Source organism: Erinaceus europaeus, chromosome 4 (genome assembly GCF_950295315.1).
Source record: "Erinaceus europaeus chromosome 4, mEriEur2.1, whole genome shotgun sequence".
NCBI lineage: Eukaryota > Metazoa > Chordata > Mammalia > Eulipotyphla > Erinaceidae > Erinaceus > Erinaceus europaeus.
In genome coordinates this window covers 117,022,544-117,036,404 of record NC_080165.1, presented here as the reverse complement: position 1 = coordinate 117,036,404, position 13,861 = coordinate 117,022,544, and the positions used below count along the sequence as shown (strand labels likewise).

At 42.2% G+C, this 13,861-nt stretch overlaps 1 protein-coding gene across 3 annotated transcripts in view; it reads right to left on the bottom strand.

The window, feature by feature from the left end:
- Positions 1-435: 435 nt before the first annotated feature.
- Positions 436-13,861, bottom strand: part of SGK1 (serum/glucocorticoid regulated kinase 1) — a 142,460-nt gene continuing 129,034 nt past the window's right edge. Inside the window, exons 1-12 of one of the 3 annotated variants that reach the window (XM_007520025.3) lie at positions 6,949-7,394; positions 5,800-5,875; positions 5,269-5,344; positions 4,801-4,905; positions 4,612-4,695; positions 4,360-4,491; positions 3,984-4,096; positions 3,529-3,652; positions 3,001-3,096; positions 2,188-2,343; positions 1,988-2,077; positions 436-1,575 (exon numbers count right to left, since the gene is read on the bottom strand). In XM_007520025.3, coding sequence (XP_007520087.1) covers positions 1,408-1,575; positions 1,988-2,077; positions 2,188-2,343; positions 3,001-3,096; positions 3,529-3,652; positions 3,984-4,096; positions 4,360-4,491; positions 4,612-4,695; positions 4,801-4,905; positions 5,269-5,344; positions 5,800-5,875; positions 6,949-7,066 — 1,338 coding nt within the window. In that variant the 5' untranslated portion in view covers positions 7,067-7,394 and the 3' untranslated portion in view covers positions 436-1,407. Of the gene's footprint in view, positions 1,576-1,987; positions 2,078-2,187; positions 2,344-3,000; positions 3,097-3,528; positions 3,653-3,983; positions 4,097-4,359; positions 4,492-4,611; positions 4,696-4,800; positions 4,906-5,268; positions 5,345-5,799; positions 5,876-6,015; positions 6,169-6,948; positions 7,395-13,861 lie in introns of those variants that run through there. The other 2 variants (XM_007520026.3, XM_007520024.3) reach the window with 2 other exon arrangements.

Here is a 13,861-nt window from a genome sequence, read left to right as displayed (position 1 = left end):
TTATAAAAAAAAAAGAAATTCGACACTACCTGCTACTTAGACCTATTGTTAGAATAGCTAACTTTACAGGACCTTAAACTTAGGCATGGAAGTCTGCTTGCATGACCATTGTTATCTCCCCAGTCCTCTTAAGTTGGTTTTAAGATCTCCTCACCTTTCTCTCAAGTTCTGACTTCTTAGTCTCTGCTATTGGAACAAAACAATGAACTGGAAATCAATATTTCCCTGAATTTAAATTTTAATTGGGGGACTAGTAGTAGCACTCTCTAAGCTCCCCATCTCCATCTACAGGGAAAACGGGAAGCTTCTGTATATATACACAATTTTTAAATGCATGTGTTACTATTCCTTTAACTGAAATACACATAACAAACATGACACTTTTTTCCAAGGTTTTATTGCAAACCAAAACTGGTTTATCACACACAAAAAAAGTTGTGTGGTATGTAGGAGGGAAGAATTGTACATATTATAACCAAGTTAATTACAGTACATTAAAATGGTGGTTTACATTACAAATAAGCCTGTCAGTTTAAATATACTAGTGTTATTATCCAATGTACAGACTTTCTTTTTTACAATACATCGTTTTCAGGAATGCAAAAAAAAAAAAGAAAAACCATAAATAATGCCCATTTTACAGGTGACATTTTAAACAATTAAAACACCAGGCTTCGATCAACAACTGGGGCATTGGTCCATAAAAACCCTTTCTAAAAATAGAAATATTTGTAGCAGCAATGCTTTCTTTAAGCATCTGGATACAAGTCATTGCAAGACCATTTCCATAAATTTTAGTTATTAACTATCTTACAAAAACAATCTACACATAAATTTATCTTCCAAATATGGAAGAAACAAACAATGTCCCACATTGTAGTATCCTGCAAGTGTCACATTGATGCTTATAACTAAATCCATCTGTGATCAGTCATACCACACTCATACCACTGTTTACACAGTAAATTCACAATGAAAACTAGGAAACGAAAACACACTGCAACAGGAAAAGCTTTGGAGCTAACACAATCTCATCAGAAAAGGCACATTTCATAAGATTCATTATCGTGGCCCAGACAGACCCCTCTTAGAATAATGTCCTTTTTGTTTTCAAAATGAGATGACTGCATCTGTCTAAGGCGGCACTCTGATGCTCCTTTCAGAGATAGCACCACGTTGGAAGAATAAAAATGATAATCTCATGAGTTCAGTGAGAGGAAGATGTGCTCTTCAAAAAGCTTCCAGCAAACAGTGTGCAGTAAGATTGCCAAGGTGTGCAAGCTTCCAGAGATGTGCAAATTCTCTTATAAGATGTTCTGTCGGCTGGCAGTTCCGCCAAAAGGTTAAATGAAAATTTTAAAACACACGCAAAAAAAAAAAATCCTTTTAAATCACATTTCAGACTGTTCAGAGGAAAGAGTCCATGGGCGGTGCATAGGAAAAGCCCAGGAAGGCCTCAGCAGCTTCCTTGACGCTGGCTGTGAGGAGGATACTATCAGGGGATCTACCTATGGAGTTGGGAACTGGCTCTTCAGTAAACTCTGGATCAAAGTGCCTCAGGTCACTGGGCCCACTCTGTTGAAGGAAAAAACAAAAACAAAGCCACATACATTCAGTATTAAGAATTCACAATGGATACAGGACAGGGAAATCATGATTCCAGTTTTAAATACTGGAGCTCACAAGTCTTTCAGGGACTATACAGTTTTAGTTCAAGCACAAATCCCAAGGTCATACAAAGCTTCAGTAAGAATAGTTTGCCTTGCCTTTTGATAGCTTAACTGACAAATGCATTTAAAAAAAATATATATGAGCTTTGCTGACACAAAAACTGAATCTTTTCTCTAGGTGTAGTAATGGTTAATGAATAAAACCTAAAAATGCTGGTTTAATCTTTGAGGGTCCTCCCCCTTCTAGCACCACCATCAACTCTGACTTAAAAGACTTTTCCTTTGGGTCTCCCGATTCTTTGAGGATAGATACTCACCACATTTGGGTTAAAAGGAGGAGTAATCTTCTTATTAATGAGATCATCCCAGTTAATTAGGGAGAAGAAGACATGATTCTTAATCTCCATCTGTTGAAAAAAAAACAAAACAAGAGATTAATTTAGATAGGCGAGTTTCAAGGGCAGTGAGGTCCATGCAGTTCTGACAGCCTAGGATAAGAGAAGAAAAAATGACTTACAAAGTCATCCTTGGCACCCAGCCGCTTTGTCCTGTCTTTCTGCAGGAGGCCCTCCAGGAGGTGTCTTGCAGAATTTGTAATATTTGGCTTCAACTGAAGGGGCTTGTTCAGAATGTTGTCATACATCTCAGCTGTGTTTCGGCTATAAAAAGGAGGCTGAAAGAAGGGAGGAAATTACTTAAGACTCAACTGCCCTGCTTCACCACTTGTGAAGCTTTCCCCCTGCAGGTGGGGGACCACGGGCTTGAACCTGGGTCCTAGTGCACTGTGATGTGTGTGCTCAACCAGGGGCACCACCACCTGGATCCCACTCTTAATTTTTTTTTCTTTTCTTTTTTTTTTTTACCAGAGCACTGCTCAGCTCTGGCTTACGGTGGTGCAGGGGATTGAACCTGGGACTCTGGAGCCTCAGGCATGAGAGTCTCTTTGCATAACCATTATGCTATCTACCCCTGCCCTCGCTCTTGATTTTTAAACATCCATTTTTACAGCCATAGCCAGGAGGCAGACATAAATATGCTATGTTTTGGTTTTTTTTTTTGTCCCACTGTCAAAACATAGCTATGGTCAGACCTAGCAAAATGTAAACTGACAAGAAAAATCCACCAGCTAAGTTTTTTTTTTTTTTTAACCTCCAAACACTTAAAACCAATAGTCCTTTCTTATCAGCTTTTGATAGAAAGAAGCTGAGCTTTTAAGGACAAGTCACAATGGTCAGGGCTACAGTGGAGCCTGTGTGGCTTGATTAGTTTGTCCTGTAAAAAGACTAACATTCTAGCAAGGGGTGGTTAAGCTTCTCAATATGCTACTCACCAAGCCATACAGCATCTCATATAAGACAGCTCCCAGGCACCACCAGTCCACAGTTCTATCATAAGGCTGCTTATGAAGCACTTCAGGTGCAAGATACTGAAAAACAAACCAAGAAAATAAAGAGTTTAGAGATTGTGAAATAGGCAACTCCAAGGTCAAACAAACAACCTTCCAAAAGGCTTAGAAAATATATTTCTTATATTACTTCCCAATAGAATGCTGGGCATACTGACAAATTTGGTCACTCTGTATGTAGTGAGTCTTTAAGAAAGTTATCAAGTACCCAACTAATATTCTTCTGGGAGATTACGAAAGCTTTCATGGTATAAATCTTGTAAATAGAATGCTTAAAATTAAAACATAAGGCCTTAGAATACCTTGAGCTACATAACACAGTACATATACTTGGTTTGCACTAAATTGGGCTAAGAAATTTCCAAAAATAGTTTTACTCTTTGGGAATTTAAAAAACATTGTCACACTTGGATCTCTCGGAAAGAGACAGCAAATGAAGAAGAGTCCTCCTACCTCAGGTGTGCCGCAGAAGGTGGACGTTGTGCCATTGTGTTCAATGTTCTCCTTGCAGAGTCCAAAGTCAGTAAGGACAATGTGTCCCTGTGAGTCTAGCAAAATATTCTCTGGCTTTAAGTCTCTGTAAAAAAGATGAAGAAAAAAAAATTAATGACATTAATTTCACTTCATAAGAAACCCTCTGTGAAAATTAATTCCTCAGGGTAGTAGAAGCATTTTAAATTCATTGGAGTTGTATAGTAAGAAAAAGGAGTGCTTGTTCTACTAATCTAGATTTGGCACAATCCTAGCTGGCTTAGACTCCAGACTGCTCGACTGCTCACATGTCAGTGGACCTGGTGTTAGGTTACCAGGTCGGACAGAAACACAGATTATTTTAAGGCTCTATCAGAAGGTTAGGTCTATGTCTCTTTCATATTCAAGAGGGTAGCCTTAAGTGCACTGCAACTCACCTATAAACGATGTTCAGCGAATGTAGGTAACCCAAGGCACTGGCTATTTCAGCAGCATAGAAGCGAGCCCGTGGTTCCAGGAAGCATCGTTCTCTCTGGAGATGGTAGAACAACTGTAGGAGACAGAACAAAGTTAGTGAAGGTTGCCAGAGGCTGTGGACAATGAGTGTGATTAATCTAGACATATATGGCTAATGAGAACAATTGTAGGAAGTGGCCCTAAATAGTCCGTTAACTATTTGAAATCTGGCAAATTAAAGGGAATGCTTATTATGGTAACTCTTCTCCCACCCTAATCTTCTCCCAAGTATCTAAAAAAACTTGTGTCTCAAACACAAAGCTACAAGTAGTCTGTCTGCACATTCCCAGTGCTCACCTCTCCACCATTAATGTAGTCTAGGACAAAGTACAACTTGTCAGCAGTCTGGAAAGAGAAGTGAAGGCCCACCAGGAAAGGATGTTTCACATTCTTCAGTAGAACATTTCGCTCTGACATAATATGCTTTTCCTAGAAAAAAAAAGAAGATAAAAAAGAAATTAGTGGTAAATTTCAAGCGGTACCAAAATTCCGTAGTAAAACAATTCAATGAATGACTGTTTCCGTCTCTTATCTGTCAAGATCTCATACCTCCTTCTTTTTCAGGATTGCTTTCTTCTGTAAAACTTTGACTGCATAGAAAACTTCTTCTGCTTTGTGTCTTGCTAGAAGAACCTTAAATGTCAAATTAAAAAAAGAGTCACTTTGCAATCTACATCCAAGAAAAATGCAAAATGGGTACTTTAAAAACTAAAATAATGTCTTCAAATCTGAAGTTACCTTTCCAAAACTGCCTTTTCCAATCACTTTCAAGAAATGAAAGTCAGATGGTTTAGCATGAGGATTGGATGACGGTCCAAGGTTGATTTGCTGAGAAGGGCTTGGCTAGAAAAGAAATGCTTTCTTTTAATATCCTCACAGAAAAACACTGATAATAAAGCATAATCAAAGCTAATAGAAACATCTGCAAGAAATAGCTACAAAACTATTTAAATATAAGCTACTTTTCATCCACATACATTATTTTAAAATGCAAGTATGGAAATTATATAGTGTCACGTTGTAAACAGATAAAACTTTATGCAACATGCCTATTAAAATACTTCATTGACTCAATACATGAGAGCTTATGTCACTTGCTAAGTCAACAAAGCATTCCTGTCTTCATACTTCCTTCTGGAAATGCTCTTTTAATCAATCAAAGTAAGCTACTGACTCATTTACAAGATTCAGACAGAGCATACTTACTGGAGGAGAAGGATTGGCATTCATAAGCTCTGGCTCCTGAGGCTGGGAGATTTTCAAAATGGACTGAACTTCAGGACTGCAAAAAAGGAACAATTTAGAATGTATTTGCCACAAGAGGGCACACCAACATCAAAAGTGAGTTTCTAGCCTAACTTTTTTAGAATACAGTGTTTATACTAAAAATATTCCAGTTATGTCATTCAACTAAATAACAGCTAAAGAAAATAATAAAACCAGTTAAGCAGAAAATGGGGGCTGTTATTCTTGAAAAGGGGGTGAATTATGCAAACATGAAAAAATTCTTCATATCTCTTAAGATTTGATGTTTGCAAATCAATTCCAATGTTTAAAACATTTAAATTTAACTACTATTTAACATTTAAATTTACGAGAGAAAAGGGACCCCCAACCCCGGTCAAGCTTCCTGACCAATAAATACACTTGACGATGAGAATGTCTTTCCAATATATTGCTCTATCATTTCAAACTCCACGGCTGATTTTTATTTCCCCAAACCCCCATCAAACTTACTGTTTGCATGCATAGGAGTTATTGGCAATCTTCTGAATAAAGTCGTTCAGGCCCATCCTCCTCTGTTTCATGAAAGCTGTGAATTAGAGAAGAAAGAAACGTTCAAATGGCTTTGTAGATGTCCGACGCCACACAGCCTAATCTGATTCGGGAATCTTCAAAAATTTCCACTTAGAGAATCCTCGAATGTTAGTGCTGTTTTATGCCTACACTCACCGATGAGGATTGCTACCATTCCCCTCATTCTGGAATAAGTGAGGGTGCCCCTCGCAGCCTCGGTTTTCACAGTCATCGCCAGACTGAGCTCAACTGCTTGCAATCAGAGAGAGCAAGGCACCGAGCACTGCCGCTCCCGGCTCAGCGCTCTCCTTATAAGCGCTTGAGCCTTGGCGGGGGCGGGACTCACGCAACAACGAGGAAGCGGCGGGAGGCAGGCCCCGCCCCCAGCCCCGTCCCCGACTCCGGCGAGGCGGGCGAGGCGGGCGGCGAGCCCCGGGCGGTTCCACCCCGGCTGGGGGCCAGGGGGCCGAGGGGGAAGGGTCGGGCGCCGGGCTCCAGCAGCCTCCCCCTGGTCCCCTGCTGGGGATTGGGGGGTTGGGGAGCGAAGAAACGGAGGGAAACCACAAGCTGAGGGATTAGGGAGGGTCAGGAAGCATCCCGGGTAATTTTCCACCTTTCTCATTTATTATTCCACACCGGCAGGAAATCAGAACGCTGCACTGGGGCGCTTTCCGCCCGGTGCGCGCCGGGCCAGGGTGCCTTTGCGTCTGCCGTAGGCGCCCAGACCCTCTCTAGGGCTTTCCGCCCAGTGCGCCGCAGCCCCTCTCCCCAACCTCAAGCGGCACAGCGTGTCCTGTGCGGCGCGGCGACCGCAGTCCGGGTTATCTGGCGCGCGCAGGGCACCAGCTCCGGGACAGGGGCCTCGTGCGCCCTTATCTCCCGGGTCAGCCCGGAGCCGGGCGCCCGCCCCGCGGGTCTCCCCCGGGCTCAGGCTGCCTTTTCCAGCCCCCGGCATCTGTCCTTGCACCACCAGAACGGCCGCAAACCCTCATCCCCTCTCGCCGGAGCCGAGCAACTGGTGGTGGTGGTGGTGGTGGTGAGGGGCGGCGGGAGCAAGACCACTTCCCCGCGTGCCGGCGCGGCGCTTACCCAGTCCGGTGAGCAAGAAGGATTCGCTCCGTTTCTGCACCTCGACCCTCTTCTTGTGGCGCGGCCGGAGCAGGGACTCGAGCCGGGCCCGGGTCAGCGCTCCCTGCATCTCCCCCATGGGCAGCGGTCGGAGGGGCGCTCAGCCGGCTAGGGCGACCGGAGAACACTGACGTTTCCTTGAAGGAGCCGCTGTGACTCAGGCCCCGCAAGATTTCCTGCCCCGGGTCCCAAAACAAACAAATGGCCCTTGTGCACAGTCGAGCCGCTTCCGAAAACGCCTTTTTTGTGCCTTTGGCCAAACTCAAGCAAGGCTGAAAAATCCCAGAACTTGGAAGTGGAGGAAGGAAAGAAAAAGGAAAGGGGGAGGGAGAGGTCAGGAATGTGTAGGGGAGGGGGCGGAAATAAAGTTCGTCTCTGCACTAAAAGAAAAAAAAAAAAACCTACAATCTGCATTTCACTTTTTTTTTTTTTACTTCTAAAGTAATCTCCGAGAACATTTTGTCCGTCCCACATGTAATAGTTTTCCCTTGTATTTTTTAATCGCCGTTCTGCCAAGAACACGTGAGGAAGTGGAGTTAGGAGAGTTTTGGCGCTGTGTTGGGGGACAGCCTGGAGTGACCCCCTGAGGCGATGGGGGCAGCTCAGGGCCAGTAACCGGGAGTACCACTGATCCCTGTCATTCCCTTTCCCCTCTGGAAACGCATGGTCACATTGTGTACAAGAATTTATTTTGTCTTCGTCTTCCATACACTGACCCCAGTTTATCTCAAGGATGATTCAAGATTATTATTATACATTGTATCTCTTGCTCTTTCTTCTCCCAAGTCCCAGAAAAAGTATGATTCGTTGACTTCTGGTAGATTAACCAGGTAACCCCCCTCCCACACACTCGAGAACACAGAGAAGGAAGGGAAGCCCTGCAGAGCAACAGTGAGGTGCATCCTGTCACCCAACCTTTGGGAGAGCCTGGGAGCTGCAGTCTGACCACCAATGCTAGGCGTCTTTCCAGCACTAGGGAAACAACTAGCACCACGGGATCAGAGCGAGGAAAGAGGGCTGTGTAAGTTAACAGGGCCAGGTACCTGGCACTCGTTGGTACAGTCTGCGGTGAATGCCCTCCCCTGACCCCTTGCTGCCAGGGGCCATTTTAGAGTTGCCGCCTGGGTCTGACACAGAAATACCAGCTGTCAAACCAAGAATAGTATGTGAAGCGGTTTTCTTTGGTCATGGGCAGGGAATCTGATTTGCAGGCAGAACCACCTCATTTGTCCTAATATGATCTGTAGCCTCAATTGCTTCTTGGTTTGCTTAGTTATAACAGACACCAAATTGGGAGAAAGAAATACACAGCCTCTCTTCTTGAGACTGGCTGGGAATTTTTGCTCAGCACTCATTCTTAAAAACAAGCCAACTAAATAAATACAAAACTCACTATTGCTAAACTGCTATGCCAATATCAGCTGGCCAGCTTCAGCTTTCAGTTTCTTCTAGTGAGAAAGTCTTCATATGACTTTGCTATTGCTGGTATCCCCTTCCCTTCACACATTGATCCCACCTTTTACTTCAGTCACTCCAATCCAGCCCAGTCCAGTTCATAAATGGTTCCTTCCCCTCTGAGAGAATAACTTACAAAAACTGCGCAGAAACACCAGCCCACACTGATATTTTTATTTTTACAACATTAAATTGAGAAATCTTTCCATCAAACGTCCCTCCTCATCACCTGTGCCTTGGGCATGCCATCTAAATTAGAGTAATAAATGCCTACGAACCTTTCAAAGGCGATTTTATAGCCTCTTCTTTCATGCTTCCGGTCACCTAGGATGTGAAGGTTGTTTGGGACTTACTGTCTGGAGGTTGGTGATAGAATGCAGTGCTGACTTAAGTAGCTTTCCTGCTAGGTGCCTGATAAGGCCAGGAGGTGAGGTGACAAGGGATCAGGAGCCTCAGAAGGCTGCCACAGCTCTGTTATCAACCCCACTTTATATAAAGGCAATTTACATATGGGAAAGGGTCAAGCTGCAAAGTTAAACACTGGACCGTTTATTCCCTTCATTGCAACATCACCCAGAAAATTACAGTCATCAGCGTCCAGGGGGGTTATTACTACTCCAACTAGGCACACAAGAAATGTAACTTGACTGATTATCATCTTAAACCAGTCCAGAAAAAAAATCCAAAACACATGCACAGTTTACTCAAAGAAACTCTGCCACATTGATTTTAGGAGGAATGTGGAGTTAGAAGGCTTCAAGTGGAATAAAGAAGAGGCACAACCATATGATTTGTGGTTGGAACAAACAACAACAACAAAATGTCTGAAGGTTTCTCTCGTCCCCTACCCTACTATGCAGCCATTACAGACGGATGGTCTGCTAAACTTATCATTTGACAGAATTAAGTTGTTGAGACTGGTTTTTTTCTTCCAGCCGGATACCTGACGGGTGGAGTAGGCGCCCCCTGTTCTGTCCCAGCAACCTACTAAGACTTCCGAACAGGAAGGTGACACACGGCGGGGCGGGTGTATGGGGTGTGGGGGAGCTAGGCAGAAGGATTGTGAAGCGCCCGTAAACTCGGTAAAGGCACAAGGTTGCCCGGCGGCCGCTATTCAAATGCACGATCTGTTCTTCCTTCCTGTCGCCAGTCTCTGTGGATCTTATTATCCTCCCATCAGGAGGAATCCGGCCCCTTGTCTCTTACTCATTGGTGGCCAAGTGGCCAGAGTTGCGTCACCACACTGCTTGTAAATGCAACCCAGAGGGCGCTCGCGTTCTCTAGAAGAAGCTTTCCGAAATAAGTGCATGATTTCTTCCATCTCCTGAGGCCTAATTAGCTTCAGATAATTTCTCCACAACACCTTGTGCAGTTATAGAAAATATGAACGGCTTTATAGGAGGTAGGCTGGTTACCTTCTCATTGCCCCAAATCAAACGTCTCATTTATGCCTCATACTGGAAAGACTGCAATCAAAATCCAAATGAAAAACGATTCTCCAAGATCCGCAGTAAAATTTGTAAATCCTAGTCAGTTTGTACATTCTAGATAGTAAACTCTAGAAGAATCTCATACATATTTTAAGTTACTATATTTGCTAATTCATTAATTGATGTTTCTAGAATTGTTCCCCTGGAGCATCTCCAAAGGCAGCATATACAAATGCCAGCAGGCATAATTATTACTTTAGAGAGCAGCTAATGGGATCATTTTTTGTTGAAGGTTGTCACCAAGAACAAGTTTTCTTTTTCACAATATTAATACAAAATAGAATTATGATAGCAAATGAGTTTTACTCAAGACTACTATTAGCCATAAGTAACCAGCAAGCAGAGTTAAATCAATGCCTACTTACAGAAGACCAGTTCTATGGTGATTGTTACCTTCTTTGTATTATTAATCTCAAAACTGACATACTTGGGAGTCGGGCGGTAGCGCAGCGGGTTAAGCACACGTGGCGCAAAGTGCAAGGACCTGCATTAGGATCCTGGTTGGAGCCCCAGGCTCCCCACCTACAGGGGAGTTGCTTCACTGGTGGTGAAGCAGGTCTGCAGGTGTCTCCGCCTCTCTGTCTTCCCCTCCTCTCTTCATTTCTTTCTGTCCTATCCAACAACAATGACATCAATAACAACAATAGTAACTACAACAATAAAACAACAAGGGCAACAAAAGGGTATAAATAAATATTTAAAAAAACACACCAAAAAACTGACATGCCTGGGAGTTGGGCGGTAGCATAGCGGGTTAAGCGCATGTCGCGAAAAGCACAAGGACCAGTGTAAGGATTAGGTTCCAGGCCATGGCTCCCCACCCTCAGGGTAGTCACTTCACAAGTGTGAAGCAGATCTGCAGGTGTCTGTCTTTCTCTCCCCCTCTCTGTCTTCCCTTCCTCTCTCCATTTCTCTCTGTCCTATCCAACAACGACAACATCAGTGACATCAACAATAACTACAACAATAAAACAAGGGCAACAAAAAGGGAATAAATAAATATATTAAAAAATAAATTAAGAAAAAAGAAAAAAACTGACATGCTTAAGGGAAATAAAAATGTGATGGAGTTTATAACTAAGAGAAAAACCACATTACCTCAAATGATAATGTCAAAGTAATTAAAAAAACTACATGCTATGCACAGGTATGGTGTTTTCTTTTTCCAGATAATGAAGTAGACTATCCACTTTAATACCCTTGGAATAGGCTATTATTAAGCAATGACCATATCTCTTTCTAGTATGGAAGTCTTATGTTTTTCATTGCCACTGGGGTTATCATTAGGGCTCAGTGCCTTTAGGACCACTCCTCTCCTGGCAGTCATTTTCCCCCTTCTTTCGTTAATAGCAACAGAGAGAAACTGAGAGGGGTTTGGGGAGAGAGAAAAAGAGGCACTTGCAGAACTCTTAACACTGCCCATGAAGCTTTCCTCTGCAGTGGGGACTGAAGGCTTGAAGCCCGGTTCTTGTGCATGGCTTTACTGGAAATTTCATACAGAAATTTAACAAGCATTTACTAAGGGCAAATATTAAAATTAGGGTCTAGCAACATATATGAAAAAGTTTAACCTACACAAAGACAGTATAAAAGATATTCCTCACCAGAACATAATTTATGAAGTATCACTGGTAACTAAGTTGTGTGCACTTCTGCTTGATGTCTTTCTCCAAGTTGAAGTGAAACCTAAAGGCCTTAATGCTCAGTGTACATCTCTATTTCTAGCAAGAAACAATAGACACTCAGGCCACCCCTAAGAACTATTTCCTATAAACTCTGCCTACAAATTATAGCAAAAAAGTAAAGTGCATGTAACGGTAACCAACACTGGGAAAACCATGGACAGGATGGCTGGCAGAAAGTTGACTGGCATCTGGCTTAGGTAATACAAGTTAGAGACCTTCCTTTTGGCTTCAGAATGGAATATATGCTCCATACGTGCTCTGTCAGCTCCAAGGGCAAGTTTAGGAGCGTCAGTAGCATGTTAAAGGTCAGCAACTGGCTGTATATTTTAGTTGGTAACAATTTAGGATTACCTCTGCGATCTTAAACAAGGCTTTTTCCTAAAGTTTGATCTCTTAATCCATATAATGGGAATCCTAACACTTCGTATATGTTGTGAAAAAATAATTGAAATAAATGATTTAGCAAGGATCTTGCTCAAATTAACTCTGGCATAGAAAATAAATCTGATTTTCTGGTCACTACTCTATACACAAATCACTACAAATGGAACATACAATCAAATGCAAAGGGTTTCACCAAATCAAAGGGTTTTCCCAGTAGAGCACACACTTAGTCTGGGCTTACAACCCTAGATTCCACTTAAAGAGTGGAATCCTTGCCAGTGATCTTATAGTGCTGTTTTCTCTCACTTTCTGCCTCTTACCCTTTGTCAAAAAAGAAAAAAAAAAAAGTGTTGGGGCTAGTGGAATTGTGCAGACACTAAGCCCAAACAATAGTCTTGGTTGCAAAACAAAACATGCAGTGGTTAGAAGCTATGTTTAATATGTATGAATATGGTCCAATTGGTGTATTGCATCAAAGTAAAAGACTGGGGTGGGAGTGGGGAGAGATCAGATCCTGGAACATGATGGTGGAGGAGGTCCTAGTGGGAGTTGAATTGCTATGTGGAAAACTGAAGTTTTACACATGTACAAGCTATTGTATTTTACTGTTGACTGTAAACCACTAATCTTCCAGTAAAGAAATAAAAAAAGGTCATTTTAGATGAGTGAATTTCTGGTCACAGACACCCCCCAAAAAGGAGAGAGAGAGAGAGAGAGAGAGAGAGAGAGAGGGACAGAGAAGAAGGAAAGAATCAACAGTATGCATAACAATCCACTGGGCTAAGGACAGACGCAGCGGGGAGAATTCCATGGAAGTTCTGAATAGGTTACTCATTTTGCTTTTTCAAATACCCCCTCCTCCCAATCTTCCCACAGGCAATGCTCCAGAATGCAGTGTATCACAAAACTAAATGCCTTGGCAAATAGAATAAATACTTGTTTGCTAAGTGTTAGAGCTGAAGACTTAAGTATGAAAATACAGCCAACAGAGCAGAAAACAAGCTAAAAGCTAATCCAAAGGAGCTTTTAGTTGCTCAAGGTGAATGGGAGAAAAATAAACTGTAAATATGAAAAGAAAATGTAAAGAAAAGGGGCGAAGTCACTGAAAGCAGCTGAGAGAAAACCAGCATGCATGGAAGTTGCTTCTGCTAGACCATTCAGTTAATCCTCTAGTTATAAAAAGAGAAACATGCTTCGACTGACTTTGGTCTGTTATTTTCAGTTATTCAGAACTCTGTGGGGCTTCGTCTTTTGTGATGGGGTTTTGTGTCAAGCTCAGGATCTAAAAAGGATGCCCAATATGAGAAGCTTGCTGCACTCAAGAAAGGCATGATATATATTAATAAATGAACAACATACTCTAACATACTCTTTTATATTCTCTATTACTTTTTTCTTTCTTTCTTTCCTCCTCCTCCTCTTCCTCCTCCTTTTTTTTTTTTTTTTTTTTACCTGAGCACTTCTCAACTCTGGCTTTTGGTAGTGTGGGGGATTCAACCAGGGATCTGGAAGCCTCTAGCATGAGTCTGTTTGCATAACCATTATGCTATTCCCCCCACTCAACAACATTTTTCTTAAAGTAAAGATAAACTTACAGATGTTTCTGCTTTTCCTAAAGCCAGGATATGCCTTAGTGCCATTAAAACACGGATTTTTGACCACTTAGAATATCTACTTTTTCAAGAAAGAAGTAATCTAATAAAATTCTTCAAAGCTCTAATATTGTACAGTTCTGTGATATTGAGAAGTTATATATAAAAGGAGTTGTTTTCTTTTGTTTTTTTTTCCACCAGGGTTATCACTGGAACTTAGTGGCTGTAGGAATCCTTTGTTCCTAGAGTCCATTTTTTTCTTGTCTTT